Source organism: Oncorhynchus keta, chromosome 8 (genome assembly GCF_023373465.1).
Source record: "Oncorhynchus keta strain PuntledgeMale-10-30-2019 chromosome 8, Oket_V2, whole genome shotgun sequence".
Classification (NCBI taxonomy): Eukaryota; Metazoa; Chordata; class Actinopteri; order Salmoniformes; family Salmonidae; genus Oncorhynchus; species Oncorhynchus keta.
The window spans coordinates 5,944,284-5,962,962 of NC_068428.1; the positions used below are offsets into that span (position 1 = coordinate 5,944,284).

An 18,679-nucleotide genomic window follows, 5' to 3' on the forward strand; every position below is an offset into this window, starting at 1 on the left:
TTTTATTTGTCACATGCACCGGATACCGTGAAATGCTTACTTACAAGCCCTTAACCAACAATGCAGTTCAAGAAATAGAGTTAAGAAAATATTTGCTAGATAAACTAAAGTAAAAAATTAAATGAAAAGGAACACAATAAGATTACATAACAATAACGAGGCTATATACAGGGGGTACCGGTACTGAGTCAATGTGCAGGGGTACAGGTTAGTCGAGGTCATTTGTACATGTAGGTAGGGGTGAAGTGACTATGCAGAGATAATAATTAGCGAGTCCAGGTGACTATTTGATTAATTGTTCAGCAGTCTTACATTTACATTTACATTTAAGTCATTTAGCAGACGCTCTTATCCAGAGCGGCTTACAAATTGGTGCATTCACCTTATGACATCCAGTGGAACAGCCACTTTACAATAGTGCATCTAAATCTTTTAAGGGGGGTGAGAAGGATTACTTTATCCTATCCTAGGTATTCCTTAAAGAGGTGGGGTTTCAGGTGTCTCCGGAAGGTGGTGATTGACTCCGCTGTCCTGGCGTCGTGAGGGAGTTTGTTCCACCATTGGGGGCCAGAGCAGCGAACAGTTTTGACTGGGCTGAGCGGGAACTGTACTTCCTCAGTGGTAGGGAGGCGAGCAGGCCAGAGGTGGATGAACGCAGTGCCCTTGTTTGGGTGTAGGGCCTGATCAGAGCCTGGAGGTACTGAGGTGCCGTTCCCCTCACAGCTCCGTAGGCAAGCACCATGGTCTTGTAGCGGATGCGAGCTTCAACTGGATGCCAGTGGAGAGAGCGGAGGAGCGGGGTGACGTGAGAGAACTTGGGAAGGTTGAACACCAGACGGGCTGCGGCGTTCTGGATGAGTTGTAGGGGTTTAATGGCACAGGCAGGGAGCCCAGCCAACAGCGAGTTGCAGTAATCCAGACGGGAGATGACAAGTGCCTGGATTAGGACCTGCGCCGCTTCCTGTGTGAGGCAGGGTCGTACTCTGCGGATGTTGTAGAGCATGAACCTACAGGAACGGGCCACCGCCTTGATGTTAGTTGAGAACGACAGGGTGTTGTCCAGGATCACGCCAAGGTTCTTAGCGCTCTGGGAGGAGGACACAATGGAGTTGTCAACCGTGATGGCGAGATCATGGAACGGGCAGTCCTTCCCCGGGAGGAAGAGCAGCTCCGTCTTGCCGAGGTTCAGCTTGAGGTGGTGATCCGTCATCCACACTGATATGTCTGCCAGACATGCAGAGATGCGATTCGCCACCTGGTCATCAGAAGGGGGAAAGGAGAAGATTAATTGTGTGTGTGTGTCGTCTGCATAGCAATGATAGGAGAGACCATGTGAGGTTATGACAGAGCCAAGTGACTTGGTGTATAGCGAGAATAGGAGAGGGCCTAGAACAGAGCCCTGGGGGACACCAGTGGTGAGAGCGCGTCTTATGACTGGAGTCTTTGACAATTTTGTGGGCTTTGCACTGACACCGCCTGGTATAGAGGTCCTGAAATTAGGTTAAATCTAATCATAATCAGTTTAATATATTTCATTCAAATACATTTTGTAGATTGGCTTATAGCCGCGGGATGTAGGGGTGCTGAGGGTGCTGTAAAGTAGTCAATTATCTTTAGAGCCAACACAGATGCTAAACAGCTCTCTGTCCTTGTACTCTTGGATTTAAGTGCTCCATTCAACACTGTTGACCATGATGCCCTTCTGGACAGACTGCAGAGGTGGGTGTGCCTCTCTGGTCCAGATCTAAATTGGTTTAGGACCTATTTAACCCGTCAAGAGTTGTCGTCACCCTTGGTGAACATAACTCATAGAAAATACATATCACATGTGACATTCCACAAGGTTCGATTTTGGGTCCCGTTACTGTTCAGTTTCTATATTGTTACCCCCTTGGGAGCGTTATCAGAAAGAACAGCGTTGATTTCACTGCTACTCAGACCATACACAACTTTACATTTCTGTGTCCCCAGACGATTTTAGCTCCATGGATAAATTATTAGACTGTATTAGTGATTTAAATACTCGGATGGCACACAACTTCCTCCAGCTAAATCAAGACAAGACCGAGGTACTTATTGTTTGAGCCACAGCACAGAGAGAGAATCTGGCCGCACATTGTCATTCACAGGCAATAAAGAGAAAACACCAGGTAATACATTTTGAATCACACATTGAGAATGTGACCAAAATAGCTTTTTACCACCTGAGGAACATCTCCAAGGTGCAACCATTTCTCTCTCTGGCTGATACAGAGAGACTCATCCGTGTTTTTATTACAAGCAGCCTTGACTACTGTAGTAGTGCTCTCCTGTCTGCTCTACCCAAGAAACCCATTGGTCAACTGAAAAACATACAGAATGCTGCAGCGTGGGTAGTGACCAAGACCAGACAGAGAGCACACATTACACCGGTATTAAGGTCTCTCCACTGGCTGCCTGCGAGTTTGATAATACATTTTTATACTTATATTGTTTTTTTTTAATCAATCCACGGTTGTACACCCCAATACATGTCGGACATGCTTTAGAGTTATGTACCCAATAGGTCCCTCAGGTCTTCTGGCCTTTTAACTATCCCAAACACTAAGAACAAGAGGCATGGAGAGGCAGCCTCTAGTTATTATGCTCCCAGCCTCTGGAATAGCCTGCCAGAGAACCTGGTGGGGGCCAAAACTGTGGACATATATAAAAGAGATCTTAAAACGCGTCTTTTTTCCTTTGCTTTTCCTCAGGGTGCTTTTTAGTCGTTCAGTTTGTATTGTTATTCTTTTGTTTTGAATCCTCTTACGTTTGTTGTGTAGTAAATATTTCAGTTTTAAACTTCAGTGTTTTTTTCCCCCTGTAACGCACGTTGTGTTGCCATGTCTGAAATGTGCTTTGTGAATAAAGCTGGATTTGATTGTAAAATGTGTTGCCCTGCCCCTTTCTCAGCGATTGTCACTCTATTGGAATCCAGAAAGAACAAAGTTGAAGTTGGAAGTTTTACATACAGTCGTGGCCAAAAGTTTTGAGAATGACAAACCTCACATGGTCTCTCCTATCATGTTGTTTGCCACTGCCATAGCTGCAGTTGTGGTGCTGTGCCCCAATCTAAAGCCAGACTGAACCCTGCTCAGTATGTTCTTTTCAATAAGTTGTTGAACTGTGAGTTCACTACGGATTCATAGACCTTGGCCAGGATAGTGAATTCACTAGGAATTCATAGACTTTGACCAGGACAGGGAGTTTGGAGATAGGACGATTGTTATTAGCATCTGAGGGATCTCCACCCTTTAGCAGTGGGAGGACATAAACTGAATTCCAAATGCTGGGTATGGAATTACTATACTATGGAACGATACTCTTACAATAACACTATGAGACACTCAGACACTGTATATCCTAATCCTAGTACTTGATGCTATATCCTAATAAACACAAAAAGTGTGTGTCCCATGTACATTTTCTGTCAGGTCATAAAATGTGTAAAAATCACCTGTCTGGGTAGCGAACGAACGCACGTATTTATTTATTTTTGCACATAGTGTTTTACGCCACCCTAATAAAAATATGATGTTCGTTAACAAACTTTGCAGCAGAGAACACTTTCTTATAGATCATCAAATGTACATGCCATGCTCAGCCAATGAGTGCAGCAAAGTTCTAATTAACGTATGCCTTGGATATGTCAAAGTTTATTCTAATTTGCCTTTATGCTGAAATGTAGCCTAAACATAATCGGCGGTCATTATAGTAAATGCCCGTGCAATACACATTGGCTATTAATCAAATTAATGATGAGGAAGATATGCCTAATTCAATTGTACAGGCCTACATGTATAATATAATAACTAGCCTACTATGCCAGTATCACATAAATCACATTTTCTATGTTCGTCCATTTTAACTGCAAGCATTCAACTGAGTAATGTTACCTGCCTTGTTACTCTACTGTGCAGTCTCGAGAGGGTTGGATTTGCGTGAGTGGGGCTCGATCAGGCTCAGTGCGGTGAACGAGCTCAAACAGCGGCTGTGCGGAAGTTCAGTCATCCCTGCTGCAGAAGGGGCTTCGCCCTCGCGATTATTCTCGTCACAACTTTATGCTTGGATAAAAGCGGTTCAGGTGGAACTTCTGGACAGTACAACCCAACTTGAGTTTTACTACAGCCACAGTCGGCCACCTTTGTTTTCGGTGAGTATTTATTCAGTGTTTTCACAGGGTCAACATTCCGGCGTTTGGAAAAACCTTGTGCCTTTTTTCACTTAGCGTGAATGCGGGAAGCAGCGCGGGGTGGCAGTGCGTGCTTGCGTGACATTTCCGACAACACTGCCGTGGAGCTCTCCATTTTGGTTTCACTTTGTTTGGTCCGATATTTTCAAGAAGCACCACTCTGTTGCTCCGATCGGAATGATTGTAAATCTGTCTAGCTGATTATTACTATTTATTGTGGTATGATTGACAGACATGATGTCCGCGCGACAGTCTCCAAATTAGGCAAATGAAGATGCGTGGGTGGGATGTAAAACCTCTCAATTTGAGTCGTCGTGGAGTCCTGACAAAAAACTGCTGTTTTGAACCACAAACATGAGGTTATTTTTACTGACTGCACATTCTCAAAGTAGACCATTGATGATAGCAGATAGTTCATTGTGGTCAACTACGTTCAAATGCATTCTAGAATGTTATAGATTTAGGCTTGAAGAGCTGAAAGGCATTTCTGATGAACTCAACTTCCTTCACTATGGAGTGGATTTTAGTCAGCTAAGGCTTAAAATAAAAAAAGGCTACAAATGCTTAGTTATTGCAGACTGAACCCCTCTATGTCAACACTGTAGAACATATGTCATTGACAGGCTGGCTGTATATCACATCAAAAATGATAAGCAATATAGAAACCGGTCCTTTTTGCTTCCCGAGGTACACACACACTGAGCGGCTGGATGCCAGAGTCTGCCACGGTGTAGCACGCCTGGAGTATAGGGATTAAGGGCCTTGTTAGAATAACCGAATCACAGCAGATTTGTCCCTATTGTACCCTCTGGTTGAAGGGCCACCCCAGCTAACAAGAACGTCCCCACAACTTTAGAGAAGGTTCCTTAAGAATCTCATTAGGTCATTAAATAACGTTTTCATAGGAATGTTTGTGTGATGTGTAATGAATGTTTCTAAGAGACCATCTACATAATGTCACATAGATCCTACCCAGAGTATGGTTACCATTTTATCAGAATCTAAGATGTTAATGTTCTAGACACGTTTTATGGGATCATTTCTGTGTATCAGTTGTCAGGTGTAATTGAATCAAATCAAATCAAATTTATTTATATAGCCCTTCGTACATCAGCTGATATCTCAAAGTGCTGTACAGAAACCCAGCCTAAAACCCCAAACAGCAAACAATGCAGGTGTAAAAGCACGGTGGCTAGGAAAAACTCCCTAGAAAGGCCAAAACCTAGGAAGAAACCTAGAGAGGAACCGGGCTATGTGGGGTGGCCAGTCCTCTTCTGGCTGTGCCGGGTAGAGATTATAACAGAACATGACCAAGATGTTCAAATGTTCATAAATGACCAGCATGGTCAAATAATAATAAGGCAGAACAGTTGAAACTGGAGCAGCAGCACAGTCAGGTGGACTGGGGACAGCAAGGAGCCATCATGTCAGGTAGTCCTGGGGCACGGTCCTAGGGCTCAGGTCCTCCGAGAGAGAGAAAGAAAGAGAGAATTAGAGAGAGCATATGTGGGGTGGCCAGTCCTCTTCTGGCTGTGCCGGGTGGAGATTATAACAGAACGTGGCCAAGATGTTCAAATGTTCATAAATGACCAGCATGGTTGAATAATAGTAAGGCAGAACAGTTGAAACTGGAGCAGGAGCATGGCCAGGTGGACTGGGGACAGCAAGGAGTCCTCATGTCAGGTAGTCCTGGGACATGGTCCTAGGGCCCAGGCCAGTTGAAACTGGAGCAGCAGCATGGCCAGGTGGACTGGGGACAGCAAGGAGTCATCATGTCAGGTAGTCCTGGGGCATGGTCCTAGGGCTCAGGTCCTCCGAGAGAAAGAAAGAAAGAAGGAGAGAATTAGAGAACGCACACTTAGATTCACACAGGACACCGAATAGGACAGGAGAAGTACTCCAGATATAACAAACTGACCCTAGCCCCCCGACACAAACTACTGCAGCATAAATACTGGAGGGGTCAGGAGACACTGTGGCCCCACCCGAGGACAGGGCCAAATAGGAAGGATATAACCCCACCCACTTTGCCAAAGCACAGCCCCCACACCACTAGAGAGATATCTTCAACCACCAACTTACCATCCTGAGACAAGGCTGAGTATAGCCCACAAAGATCTCCGCCACTGCACAACCCAAGGGGGGGACGCCAACCCAGACAGGATGACCACAACAGTGAATCAACCCACTCAGGTGACGCACCCCCTGCAGGGACGGCATGAGAGCCCCAGTAAGCCAGTGACTCAGCCCCTGTAATAGGGTTAGAGGCAGAGAATCCCAGTGGAAAGAGGGGAACTGGCCAGGCAGAGACAGCAAGGGCGGTTCGTTGCTCCAGAGCCTTTTACACACTGAAGTAGATGATTACATTGTGCATGTTCATTTATACAGCAAATATTCAACATTTTCTAACCTGGGATTTGAACTCACAACCTCTTGGTTCATGGTATTCCGATCTTCCCGTTACGCCACTGTGTCCAGTCACGTATTGGTTAATCTGACTGTTCTCATCATTGATTTGATTTACTTATTTCAAGAGCTTTCTGTATAGTTGTCTAATATTGGTGAGGCATGTTAACCTGTTTTTTTAATGATAATCCTGAATCACTATGATCAATAAAATATTTTTGTGTACATTTAAAGTTAGACTATGAAAAAATCACTCAGACATTTCCTAGTTAGCGAAATTGTAATAGTTGGCCTAATTTCAGTTTGTGACAAAATCAGCTAGTATAGTGTAGAGAATCATTGTACCATCTAAACCACTGTGAAATATCTTTTCCATAACCCAAAATATTGTATTTTCAACTGTTTGAAGCTGGTGTACAAAATCAATAGTAAAAAACACAAAAACTAAACTTACGGATCCCCAAGTGTGACCGTGGTCTAAGGCATGGCATCTCAGTGCTAGAAGCGTCACTACAGACTGTTTCAATTCCAGGTTGTATCACAACTGGTCATGATTGGGAGTCCCATAGGGCGGTGCACAATTGTCCCAGCGTCGTTAGGGTTTGGCTGGGGTCGGCCGTCATTGTAAATAAAAATGAGTTCTTAACTGAATTGCCTATTTAAAGAAAAAATGTGCTTAAAAAATAATAACTGAAAGCATAGAAATAGGGCACATAGAACAGATTTACTGCTTCTTAGACTTGCTTACAATGGAAATGACAGATCTATAACTCACATTTCTATGTTAATTTGGTCTGGTCCCCCCAAAAGTTACATATTGCCACTTTAACAGGGCTGAGATTTACTTCAAAGTGCATTCACTCTATTGCTTACACCTATAAAGTTGTTTCCTTGACATAAACACAGCAAAAAAAGAAACGTCCTCTCAATGTCAACTGCGTTTATTTGAAAAAACCTTAACATGTGTAAATATTTGTATCAACATAACAAGATTCAACAACTGAGACATTAACTGAACAAGTTCTACAGACATGTGACTAACAGAAATGGAATAATGTGTCCCTAAACAAAGGGGGGGGGGGGTCAAAAGTAACAGTCATTATCTGGTGTCGCCACCAGCTGCATTAAGACATTTCTGGGGGAATGGACCTAGCCCTCACCCTCCAATCCAACAAGTCCCAGAGGTTTTATTTTATTTCACCTTTATTCAACCAGGTAGGCTAGTTGAGAACAAGTTCTCATTTACAACTGCGACCTGGCCAAGACAAAGCAAAGCAGTTCAACACACACAACAATACAGTTACACATGGAATAAACAAACATACAGTCAATAATACAGTAGAAAAAGTATATACACAGTGTGCAAATGAGATAATATAAGGGATAAGGCAATAAAATAGGCCATAGTGGCAAGGTAATTATGATATAGCAATTAAACACTGGAGTGGTAGATGTGCAGAAGATGAATATGCAAGTATAGATACTGGGGTGCAAAGGAGCAAAATAAATACAGTATGGGGATGAGGTAGTTGTATGGGCTATTTACAGATGGGCTGTGTACAGGTGCAAGGATCTGTGAGCTGCTCTGACAGCTGGTGCTTAAAGCTAGTGAGGGAGATATGAGTCTCCAGCTTCAGAGAAACGGGTGGAACTGTGATAGACTGCATCCAATTTCTTGAGTAGAGTGTTGGAGGCTATTTTGTAAAAGACATCGTCAAGGATCGGTAGGACAGTTTTACGAGGGTATGTTTTGCAGCATGAGTGAAGGATGCTCTGTTGCGAAATAGGAAGCCGATTCTAGATTTCATTTTGGGTTGGAGATGCTTAATGTGAGTCTGGAAGGAGAGTTTACAGTCTAACCAGACACCTAGGTATTTGTAGTTGTCCACATATTCTAGGTCAGTACCGTCCAGAGTAGTGATGCTGGATGGGTGGGCAGGTGCTAGCAGCGATCGGTTGAAGAGAATGCATTTAGTTTTGCTTGCATTTAAGAGCAGTTGGAGGTCATGTAAGGAGAGTTGTATTGCATTGAAGCTCGACTGGAGGTTAGTTAGCACAGTGTCCAAAGAAGGGGCAGAAGTATACAGAATGGTGTTGTCTGCGTGGAGGTGGATCAGAGAATCACCAGCAGCAAGAGCGACATAATTGAGAAGAGAGAAGAGAGTCGTCCCGAGAACTGAACCCCGTGGCACCCCCATAGAGACTGCCAGAGGTCCGGACAACAGGCACTCCGATTTGACACACTGAACTCTGTCTGAGAAGTAGTTGGTGAACCAGTCAAGGCAGTAATTTGAGAAACCAAGGCTGTTGAGTCTGCTGATAAGAATGTGGTGATTGACAGAGTCGAATGCCTTGGCTAGGTCGATGAATACGGATGCACAGTCTTTCACCTCTTTGGGCTGAGATCCCGCCAACGGGATCGATAGGACAACAGCCAGTGAAAGTGCAGGGCGCCAATCAAAACAACAGAAATCCCAACATTAAAATTCCTCAAACATACAAATATTTTACACCATTTTAAATATACACTTCTTGTTGATCCCACCACAGTGTCCGATTTCAAAAAGGCTTTATAGCGCAAGCAAACCAAAAGATTGTTATGTCAGAGCCAAGTCACAGAAAAACACAGCCATTTTTCCAGCCAAAGAGAGGAGTCACAAAAAGCAGAAAGAGAGAAATGAATCACTAACCTTAAGCTTCACTTAATTGTTAATCCAGCCGCCGTGTCAGATTTCAAAAAGGCTTTACGGCGAAAGCAAACCATGTGATTATCTGAGGACAGCGCTCCGCACACAAAACTTTACAAACAGTTAGCAGCCAAGTAGATTAGTCACGAAAGTCAGAAGTAGCAATAAAATGAATCACTTTGATGATCTTCATATGGTTGTACTCACAAAACTCCCAGTTACACAATAAATGTTTGTTTTGTTTGATAAAGTCCCTCTTTATATCCAAAAACCTCAATTTTGTTGGCGCGTTTTGTTCAATAATCCAATGGCTCAAGTGCGTTCACAAGAGGCAGATGAAAATTCCAAATCGTATCCGTAAAGTTCTTAGAAACATGTGAAACGATGCTTATAATCAATCCTCAGGTTGTTTTTAGCCTAAATAATCAATCATATTTAAACTGGACAATAGTGTCGTCAATTTAAATGAAAAACAAGAAAGACGCGCTCTCGGGATTACGCACCAAACAGGTTGGGGACTTCTCATTGAAACAGCTCATTCTCCCTCAATTTTCAGAATAAAGGCCAGAAACAATGTCTAAAGATTGTGCACAGCTAGTGGAGTCCATAGGGAATGGAATCTGGGTCCTATCCCTTTAAATGGTGGATTGGCTTTCAATGGAAAAACACCCATTTCAAAATAATAGCACTTCCTGGATGGATTTTCCTCAGGTTCTCGCCTGACATTTCAGTTCTGTTATACTCACAGACATTATTTTAACAGTTTTGGAAACTGTAGAGCACTTCCTATCCACATCTACCAATTATATGCATATCCTAGCTTCTGGGCCTGAGTAGCAGGCAGTTTACTTTGGGCACGCTTTTCATCCAAAATTCCAAATGCTGCCCCCATCCCCAAAAAGTTAATAAATTCTTATTTACAAGCACAACCTACTCTTTCCTCGTGCCCTACGGAGCTTCTTTTGCTAAATAGCCCAGTACTGTACTGCCGACCGTCACGTTGTACAGCACCATATTTTCTGTTCCATCCTAATGGAAACCCAGAGAGTTTTTCATAGTTCTTGGAATAGAAAAAACATAATATTAGTCAATTTAATTAAGCAAGTACCAGTCAATTGCCATTCCAGGATTTTTCTTTATTTTTACTATTTTCTACATTGTAGAATTATAGTAAAGGCATCACAACTGTGAAATAACACTGGTCTCCTGCGTGCCCCGCATTCTGTAGTACAGACTGCTCTCCCTTATGTAAGGAATTAGGCACTTTCCCATGTTTACTACAGTAAAAAAAAATGTTTACTACAGTATTGTATATTGCACAGTAACCTAATAAACAAAAACACATTTCATCAATATAATAATGATAAAAAATACTCTTTCAAAATGCAGATGATTATTTAGTTATGGATCCATAACGAATTACTATGGGAATAAATATTGCTGATTTACAGAAATATTGGTACAAATCTGTCTAATGAAGGCAAACCATTTAGGCTCCTCCAATCCCGTAGCCTACCCCCGACCATCACGTTGTACAGCGCCGCATTTTCCATTCCACCCTATCGGAAACCATGGGGGTTTCGTTTTTCATTTTTCTCTGAATAGAAATACCATAATATTAGTCAAATTAAATAAAGGTAAAATCTTTTTTTAAATGGATGTTTGTGTATACATGGTCAAGCACGCTGGATCCTCTTGTGGGGCAGGATACATGTTGGTGATTTTTTTTTTGGAAACATTTGTTTTAGACTGGTTTGATTTGAAAGTCACCCGCAACAATAAAGACTACTTCCGCGTGAGAGGATTCTTACAGGCTAATGATCCTTTACAGTTCGCTGAGTGCCGCCTTGGTTTTGCTTGTGGCGGTATGTACACAGATGCGATAATAAAACGCGTGAATTCCCTCAGCATATAGTGGGGTTGGCATTTAAACATCAGAAACTCCAGATGGGGTGAAGAGGATTGCAATGTTTTCAACTTCGGGACACCAGGAATTGTTTGAGAAAGCACAGCCCCTAACCCTGACTTACCAGAAGCCACCACTCGATCCAATCGAAATATGGAGATGCCGTCCGGATGTATAGCAGAGTCGAGTTTATTGTTCGTAAGCCACGTCTTAGTAAAAACAAAGACGCCACATTTCCCTGATGTCCCTCTGCTGTTGAAGCCTTCCTCTGAGTTCACAAATATTGGAGTTTGATACCCCAGGTGAATGGAGGAAGGTGAATGGATACATATGTGTTAAGTTGTGTAAGGCACAAAATGAGTTAGGGAACACCCATGACCCCAAAAGCCTTAGAAAGTTATGTCAAGGTCAAAGGTAACACACAGGTCAAAATTGGCATCCTCTGCCTCATAGGTGTAGTGGTCCAAGTAGAAGCCTGACTAACCTTGTCAGATATGTTTTCTACACACACTAATCCATCATCTGAGAACAACTGCAGTGAGAGAGAGAGTAAAAATAGGAAATGTCATAGAGTTAATTTGGAGTTGGAAAGTTTAACATCTTAATGTTGCATTCAAGGTAACAGTGCATTTTAAGACTGTTGCTGTATCAAAAGAGGCAACTATGGATAATCAGTTAGCTAAATAAATGATAATATACTGTGTGGGACTGAGTCGAGTACCAATCCATGCCACTCATCAGTCAGTATGGCTTAGTATTAAACAGCCTACTGTCATTTCACGCCCAACCCTTGTCATGGAGAGCTATCCTCCTACAGGTTCCCTTCATCCCTTACCTGTGTGTGTGTGTGTGTGTGTGTGTGTGTGTGTGTGTGTGTGTGTGTGTGTGTGTGTGTGTGTGTGTGTGTGTGTGTGTGTGTGTGTGTGTGTGTGTGTGTGTGTGTGTGTGTGTGTGTGTGTGTGTGTGTGTGTGTGTGTGTGTGTGTGTGTGTGTGTGTGGATGAAGTCAACCTATAGGAGGATGGCTCTCCATTCAGTACAGAATTATCCTCTGTATAGAACCATCTTTCTAACCAAATAGACAGCAGTTGATAATAGTTAATAACATTGATATTTGTTGCATGCCCCAAATACAACAGGTGTAGGTAGACCTTACAGTGAAATGCTTACTTACAAGCCCTTAAGATTCAGTTTTAAGAAAATACCTATTAAAAAAAAGTAAGAGATGAGAAAAATAAATAATTAAAGAGCAGCAGAGAATAACAGTAGCGGAGCTATATACAGGGTGCTACGTTACAGAGTCAATGTGAAGGCTATATACAAGGGGTACCGGTACTGTGTCATTGTGGAGGCTATATACAAGGGGTACCGGTACAGAGTCAATGTGGGGGGGCACCGGTGTCGAGGTAATTGAGATAATAATGTACATGCAGGTAGAGTTGTTAAAATGGCTATGCATAGATAATAACAGAGAGTAGCAGCATGTGGTGTGCAAATAGTCTGGGTAGCCATTTGATGAGCTGCCCGGGATCATTATGACTTGGGGTAGAAGCTGTTTAGAAGGCTCTTGGACCTAGACTTGGCGCGCTGGTGTCGCTTGCCGTGCGGTAGCAGAGAGAAGAGTCTATGACTCGGGTGGCTGTTGTCTTTGACAATTTTGTGGGCCTTGCTCTGACACCGCCTTGTGTAGAGGTCCTGGATAGCAGGAAGCTTGGCCCCAGTGACGTACTGGGCCGTACGCTCGTACCCTCTGTAGCAACCCGTCAGGATGCTCTTGATGGTGCAGCTGTAAAACCTTTTGAGGATCTGAGGACCCATGCCAAATCTATTCAGTCTCCTGAGGGGGAATAGGTTTTGTCATGCCCTCCTCACGACTGTCTTGGTGTGCTTGGACCATGTTAGTTTGTTGGTAATGTAGATGCCAAGGAACTTGACGCTCTCATCCTGATCCACTTCAGTGCCGTCGATGAGAATGGGGCGTGCTCGGTCCTCTTTTTCCTGTAGTCCACAATCATCTCTTTTGTCTTGATCACGTTGAGGGAGAGGTTGTTGTCCTTGCACCACATGGTCAGGTCTCTGACCTCCCTATAGGCTGTCTCATCGTTGTCAGTGATCAGGCCTTAATGATGGTGTTGAAGTTGTGCATGGTCGTGCAGTCATGGGTGAACAGGGAGTACAGGAGGGCACTGAGCACGCACCCCTTGGGGGCCCACGTGTTGACGGTCAGTGTGGCAGATGTGTTGTTACCTGCCCTTACCACCTGGGGGCGGCCCATCAGGAAGTCTAGGATCCAGTGGCAGAGAGACATCAGAGATTTTAACATTCTCTGTTTCACGGAAACATGGCTCACTCGGGATACGTTATCGGAGTCGGCACAGCCACCTGGTTTCTTCACGCGTCATGCAGACAGAAACAAACATCTCTCTGGTAAGAAGAAGGGCAGGGGTGTATGCCTTGTGATTAAGGAGTCGTGGTGTGATCATATGATCATAACAACATACAGGAACTCAAGTCCTTTTATTCACCTGACCTAGAATTCCTTACAATCAAATGCCGACATGCATTATCCACCAAGAGAATTCTCTTCGATTATCTGAAAACAAGGCTCCCTAAATGTTATCGGCATATTGAAGGCGCAACCTGGCTCCGAAGCCATGGCAGCAGCGTCGTTTGAGTAGGCATGATTTAGCACAATGACACACCTTGCCCAAAAGGCCAGCCCAAGGCGGCTCAGGGCTCAACCCAATTGTATTCATTCAAAGTGAAAACACAACACAAGAAGTGGGGCGACTTGTGGATTCCACCTTTTTTTAAGGCATGAGTGTTAATCTTTAAAAATAATTTAATAAGCAACCATTCATCTGTAAATTATCGAATGCCTAGGAGCGTGGAGTACTACAATTGTGTTTTTATGTTGCGTTTATTGGGTCTCCTCTTGTGTTGTGAAAAGACTGATTCAGATATGTCTCTTATATTGTTGCATTTAACCTTTTATTTTTCTCGGGGTATCATGAAGAAATAACAGCTTAATTTACTTTATAAAGACATCGTAAGACATGCAATTGGTCTCTGCACAAGTTTACACACTTGTTTTCGAACAGATTTGGTGCTACATTGCTGTTGTTTAGCATCTGTAGATTTAAGCATTGCTTTGCTAATTCTCTCCTCTCTGCTCCTTTTCCAGTTTGATGGCGAGGCCGAGCCACAGCGAGCATGTCCTGCAGCAGTTCAACAACCAGCGGGAGTGGGGCTTCCTGTGTGACTGCTGCATTGCCATCGGCGACATCTACTTCCGGGCCCACAAGGCCATGCTGGCTGCCTGCAGCTCCTACTTCCGCATGATGTTCATCCGAGACCAACAGGGGACGGCGCGCATGGACCTCAGCAACATGCAGATTAGCGCGGAGTGCTTCGACCTAATCCTGCAGCTCATGTACTTGGGCCGCATCGTGGTGGGCAGCTATGAGTTCGAGGAGCTCAAGGCCTCAATGGCCTTCCTGCAGATGTACTACATCCCTGACTCCCCGGAGGACCTCGGGGACATCAGAAGCGCCTCAAACCTCACACCGTCCTCCTCTACCTCTTCCTCGTCCAGCTCCTCTTCCTCCGCTGGCCCGGCAATTATCGGCAAAATGATGTTTGGAGTCCGCATGTATGAGCAGCAGAAGCCAGGTGCCCCAGAGAGCAAGCCCAAAGTTGCAATTACTGCTGTGCAACCAAGCATTCCTGTCCCAGTCAACAGGCCTCCACTCGTGGTGGAGGAAGTGGCACCCCCTTTGGTAGTAGTAGCATCACCGTTTCTAGACAGTGTAGCTGAGCAACCTTGTGACCTGCGCAAGAGGCCCAGCGCCCGGATCGCCACCTTAAAAGAGCGCCCCCGCTTCGGACGCACATACACCTGCGACGACTGCGGCTTTGTTTTCAGCTGCGAGAAGCTGCTGATTGAGCATATCCTCACCTGCACCAACCGTAAGGCCTTCAAGGTCCCCAGGACCAGCGCAGAGGCAGACAATGATTCCAGCAAGGCGGAGAGCTCGGCCTCTGAGGAGATGGAGGAGCACAGGGTGGTCTGCAAGGCTAGAGGAGATTGGCCGGACCACAAGTCTGACTCCGACACGGCGATCAGGTCTGTGGCAACTGGTACGGAAAACGAGCCTGGGTCTGCCAGAAATATTGCCATCAAGGTGGAGCCGGAAGAAAACGTGGTGTCCGAGATGATGGATGGCATTAAGGTGGTCCAGGTGGAAGATATCAGTGTGAGGCACAGTGCACTCAATGACACAATGAAGGACCCGATTAAATTTGACCAGGAGCCCATGGCTGGTGTTTCCGTCATGAATGACAGCAACAAGCCATTTGAAGGGCACATGTCCAGCAATGAGGATTCTGGCATACCTGCTAAGATGCACAAGATTAAAGAGGAGAAGAAGGACGGGGAAAGTTTGCCATGTGAGCTGTGTGGAGAACTTCTCACGGAGGAGTACCAGTCAGCCCACTACATCTCCAGCCACATGGGCCACATCTGTGCCTGTGGGAGGTGTGGCCAGGTCCTAATCAAGGGGTGGCAACTGCAGGAGCATGCTGAGCGCTGTGGTGAACCTCAAAGTGCTGACACTGACTCTCATGGGGAGGAAGGCGACACGCCCCTGCCAGAGGACCTGCAGGCCATGGACGATGGGCTGCTGGAGGGGGGCGACCTGGCCTGCCCCCACTGTGGCCTGCTTTTCCAGAGTGAAAGCCTGGCCTTGGAACACGCTCTGACCTGCCACGAGCAGGAGCTGTTCCGCCCTGTCCTGCTGGAGGATGACGGTGTCGAGCCTGACCACCGGCGCAAGCATTTCTGTGCCATCTGTGGTAAGGGCTTCTACCAGCGCTGCCACCTGCGGGAGCACTACACCGTCCACACCAAGGAGAAGCAGTTCAGCTGTCAGACGTGCGGCAAGCAATTCCTGCGTGAGCGGCAGCTCCGGCTGCACACCGACATGCACAAGGGCATGGCGCGCTACGTCTGCCCCGTGTGCGACCAGGGCACCTTCCTCAAACATGACCATGTGCGCCACATGACCTCGCACCTGTCAGCCGGGGAGACTATCTGCCAGGTGTGCTTTCAAATCTTCCCCAGCGGAGAGCACCTGGAGAAGCACATGGACGTGCACCTGTACCTCTGTAGCGTCTGTGGGGAGAAGTTTCGCCTTCGCAAGGACATGCGGAGTCACTACAACTCCAAACACACCAAAAGACTGTGTCCTGCCTGAATGAATGTCTGTCTGTTACTTCAAAGTCATAAAAGTGAGAACAAATGTATGCACTTAAACACCAAAAAATAGAACCTACTAAATCTGCACTTTCAAAATGTATGCATAATCGAAGTGTCTTATTGCCTAAAAGTTTAGGCATATATTTTTGAGTTTGATGTCTATTTGTTTTCCACCCCTGTACTAAACACACAATGTAATTTCATGACATTTCCACATACAGTAGACAAATCCTTAGCACATTTGCCACACACAGTAGAGTGGCGCAGCGGTCTAAGGCACTGCATCTCAGTGCTAGAGGCGTCACTACAGACTCCCTGATTCGAGTACACGCTGTATCACAACCGGCCGGGATTGGGAGTCAGATAGGGTGGTGGACAATTGGCACAGTGTCGTCCGGGTTTGGCTGGTGTTCTAAACTGACTTGCCTAGTTAAATTAAAAATGTAAACATTTATAGACAAATCCTTAGCAAATTTGTTCATGTTTTAATGCTTTTGGAATCTAGTGTCTAGCAAACAGCCTATGTAATACACAGTTAATGGAATGAAGTGGATTCAAATTAAGCTTTTTTTAAATTATTATTGTAATATGAATCCACACTTCAATATAGTTTTGTTGAGCAGTTACTGTACCAGCACTTATACATTTAAAATAATGTCAATACACAAAAACACTAGAATTGCTCCACTGGTTGAAACCAGAACAAATAGAAACGCATACTGAATATTGCCAATGGTTATAACTTAATTCCCTATGAAATTGTTCATGCCACAAAGGCAAGCGCATGCATTCGCTCTTTTGCATAATCAATGATTTAATCTGTTGTTCAGATTTCATGGCAATGTAGGGGTACTGTAAATTACCTATACAATTAGCAACAGAACTTCTGTACCCAGTGACTAGGACGGCCATCATTTTGGCTTTACAGACAAATCAAAAACTGTAGTATTTCCTTTGTGTATACTGTACACAGCCTAAAATCATGAAGTCTGAATCCACTCTTAGGAACTTTTATGTACTAAGTGATCTCTATTTCATTCGTGTTACTTTAGCCTTCTCTTCAGCTTGGATAGGTATCAAAGTAAAATGTGTGTTACATTTTAAAGCTTCCCTTTACATTTGCCTTTGTATTAACTTGGCTGCATTTACACAGGCAGACCATTTCACTAAGTGGTCTTTTGACCAATCAGATCAGCCCTTTCGTTTGATTGCATTGCACAGCCAATATTAAGGTTTGTCCTACATTGGTGTTGTATTGCGGGGAACTACTTGAGCAATATGTCTCCTGCATGTTAGATAGTATCGCACACATGTCGCTACTGTGAAATGCCAATCATGTTGTTTGTTTCACTGCAGAGAGAACATAATCTCTGAAAACAGCTTGACACGACATGCATTAGTGTGGGAGCTAGTGAAGCCTCTTAAACCATCACAATGTAGCTTACAAAATAACCATGTATGGAGGTTGTCTATTTAGTTACCTTAACAGGGTGACATCCCTTCAGGGGCTAAAATAATCCTTTAAAATAATACATACATACAATCTGATAACTCACCCCAAGTGATGCTGATTTCCCTTGGTAAAAGGTAGGCCTAGTACACTCAAAGGTTACTGTTCTAGCTGTTGGTTAGTTTTCACAGTAGTGTTAAATGGCTTAGTATGTATCCTGTTTCAAAAGATCAAGAGTGATGAGTCATCTTTTAAGGATCTGAATTTAGTGTATCACTGTCACTGTTTTTTGGTGGTCATTTCATTGTTTTTTAAAATTTGACCTTTTTAATGGTTGTGTTGTGTTCACACTCAGAAATGTCAGTTTTGTTGGTTGACTGATGTTTGGGTATCTGAGAGGTCAAAACATTATCGCACCGGTTTGTAAAGCTGTTTAAAAAATATATTATTTACCCACGATTGATGTTTTCATTTGGATATTGATGCTTTTTCTCAAGGTCTGAATAAACCAAGAGGATACTCTCCGTGTGAAAAAACATTTTTGTTTCTATCGAACTCCAGTGGGTTATGTTAATTAGTCTTTCATGTTGTCTCCCATTTTACTTAATTACCACATATATACAAAGTATTGTAGCAGACAGCAACAGTGCAACTCCCCTATGGGTCTCAAAGCCCACAGGCAAACTTTCTAATCACTGTTCCAAAACGGTAACCCACTTGGGGGGAAATCGTAATAGGCCTACTTAGGTCAAGGGTTGTTACCC

At 44.2% G+C, this 18,679-nt stretch overlaps 1 protein-coding gene across 1 annotated transcript; it reads left to right on the top strand.

Moving 5' to 3' along the window:
• Nucleotides 1–3,881: 3,881 nt before the first annotated feature.
• On the top strand, nt 3,882–18,453 carry LOC118386747 (zinc finger and BTB domain-containing protein 1-like). Its single transcript, XM_035774518.2, has 2 exons — nt 3,882–4,171; nt 14,393–18,453. The coding sequence occupies exon 2, from the start codon at nt 14,397–14,399 to the stop codon at nt 16,461–16,463; it is 2,067 nt and encodes a 688-aa protein (XP_035630411.1). The 5' UTR covers nt 3,882–4,171; nt 14,393–14,396; the 3' UTR covers nt 16,464–18,453.
• Nucleotides 18,454–18,679: the final 226 nt, after the last annotated feature.

Excerpts from the sequence above, each read along its gene's own strand:
- LOC118386747 (XM_035774518.2), top strand. The coding sequence starts at position 14,397 with ATGGCGAGGCCGAGCCACAGCGAGCATGTCCTGCAGCAGTTCAACAAC.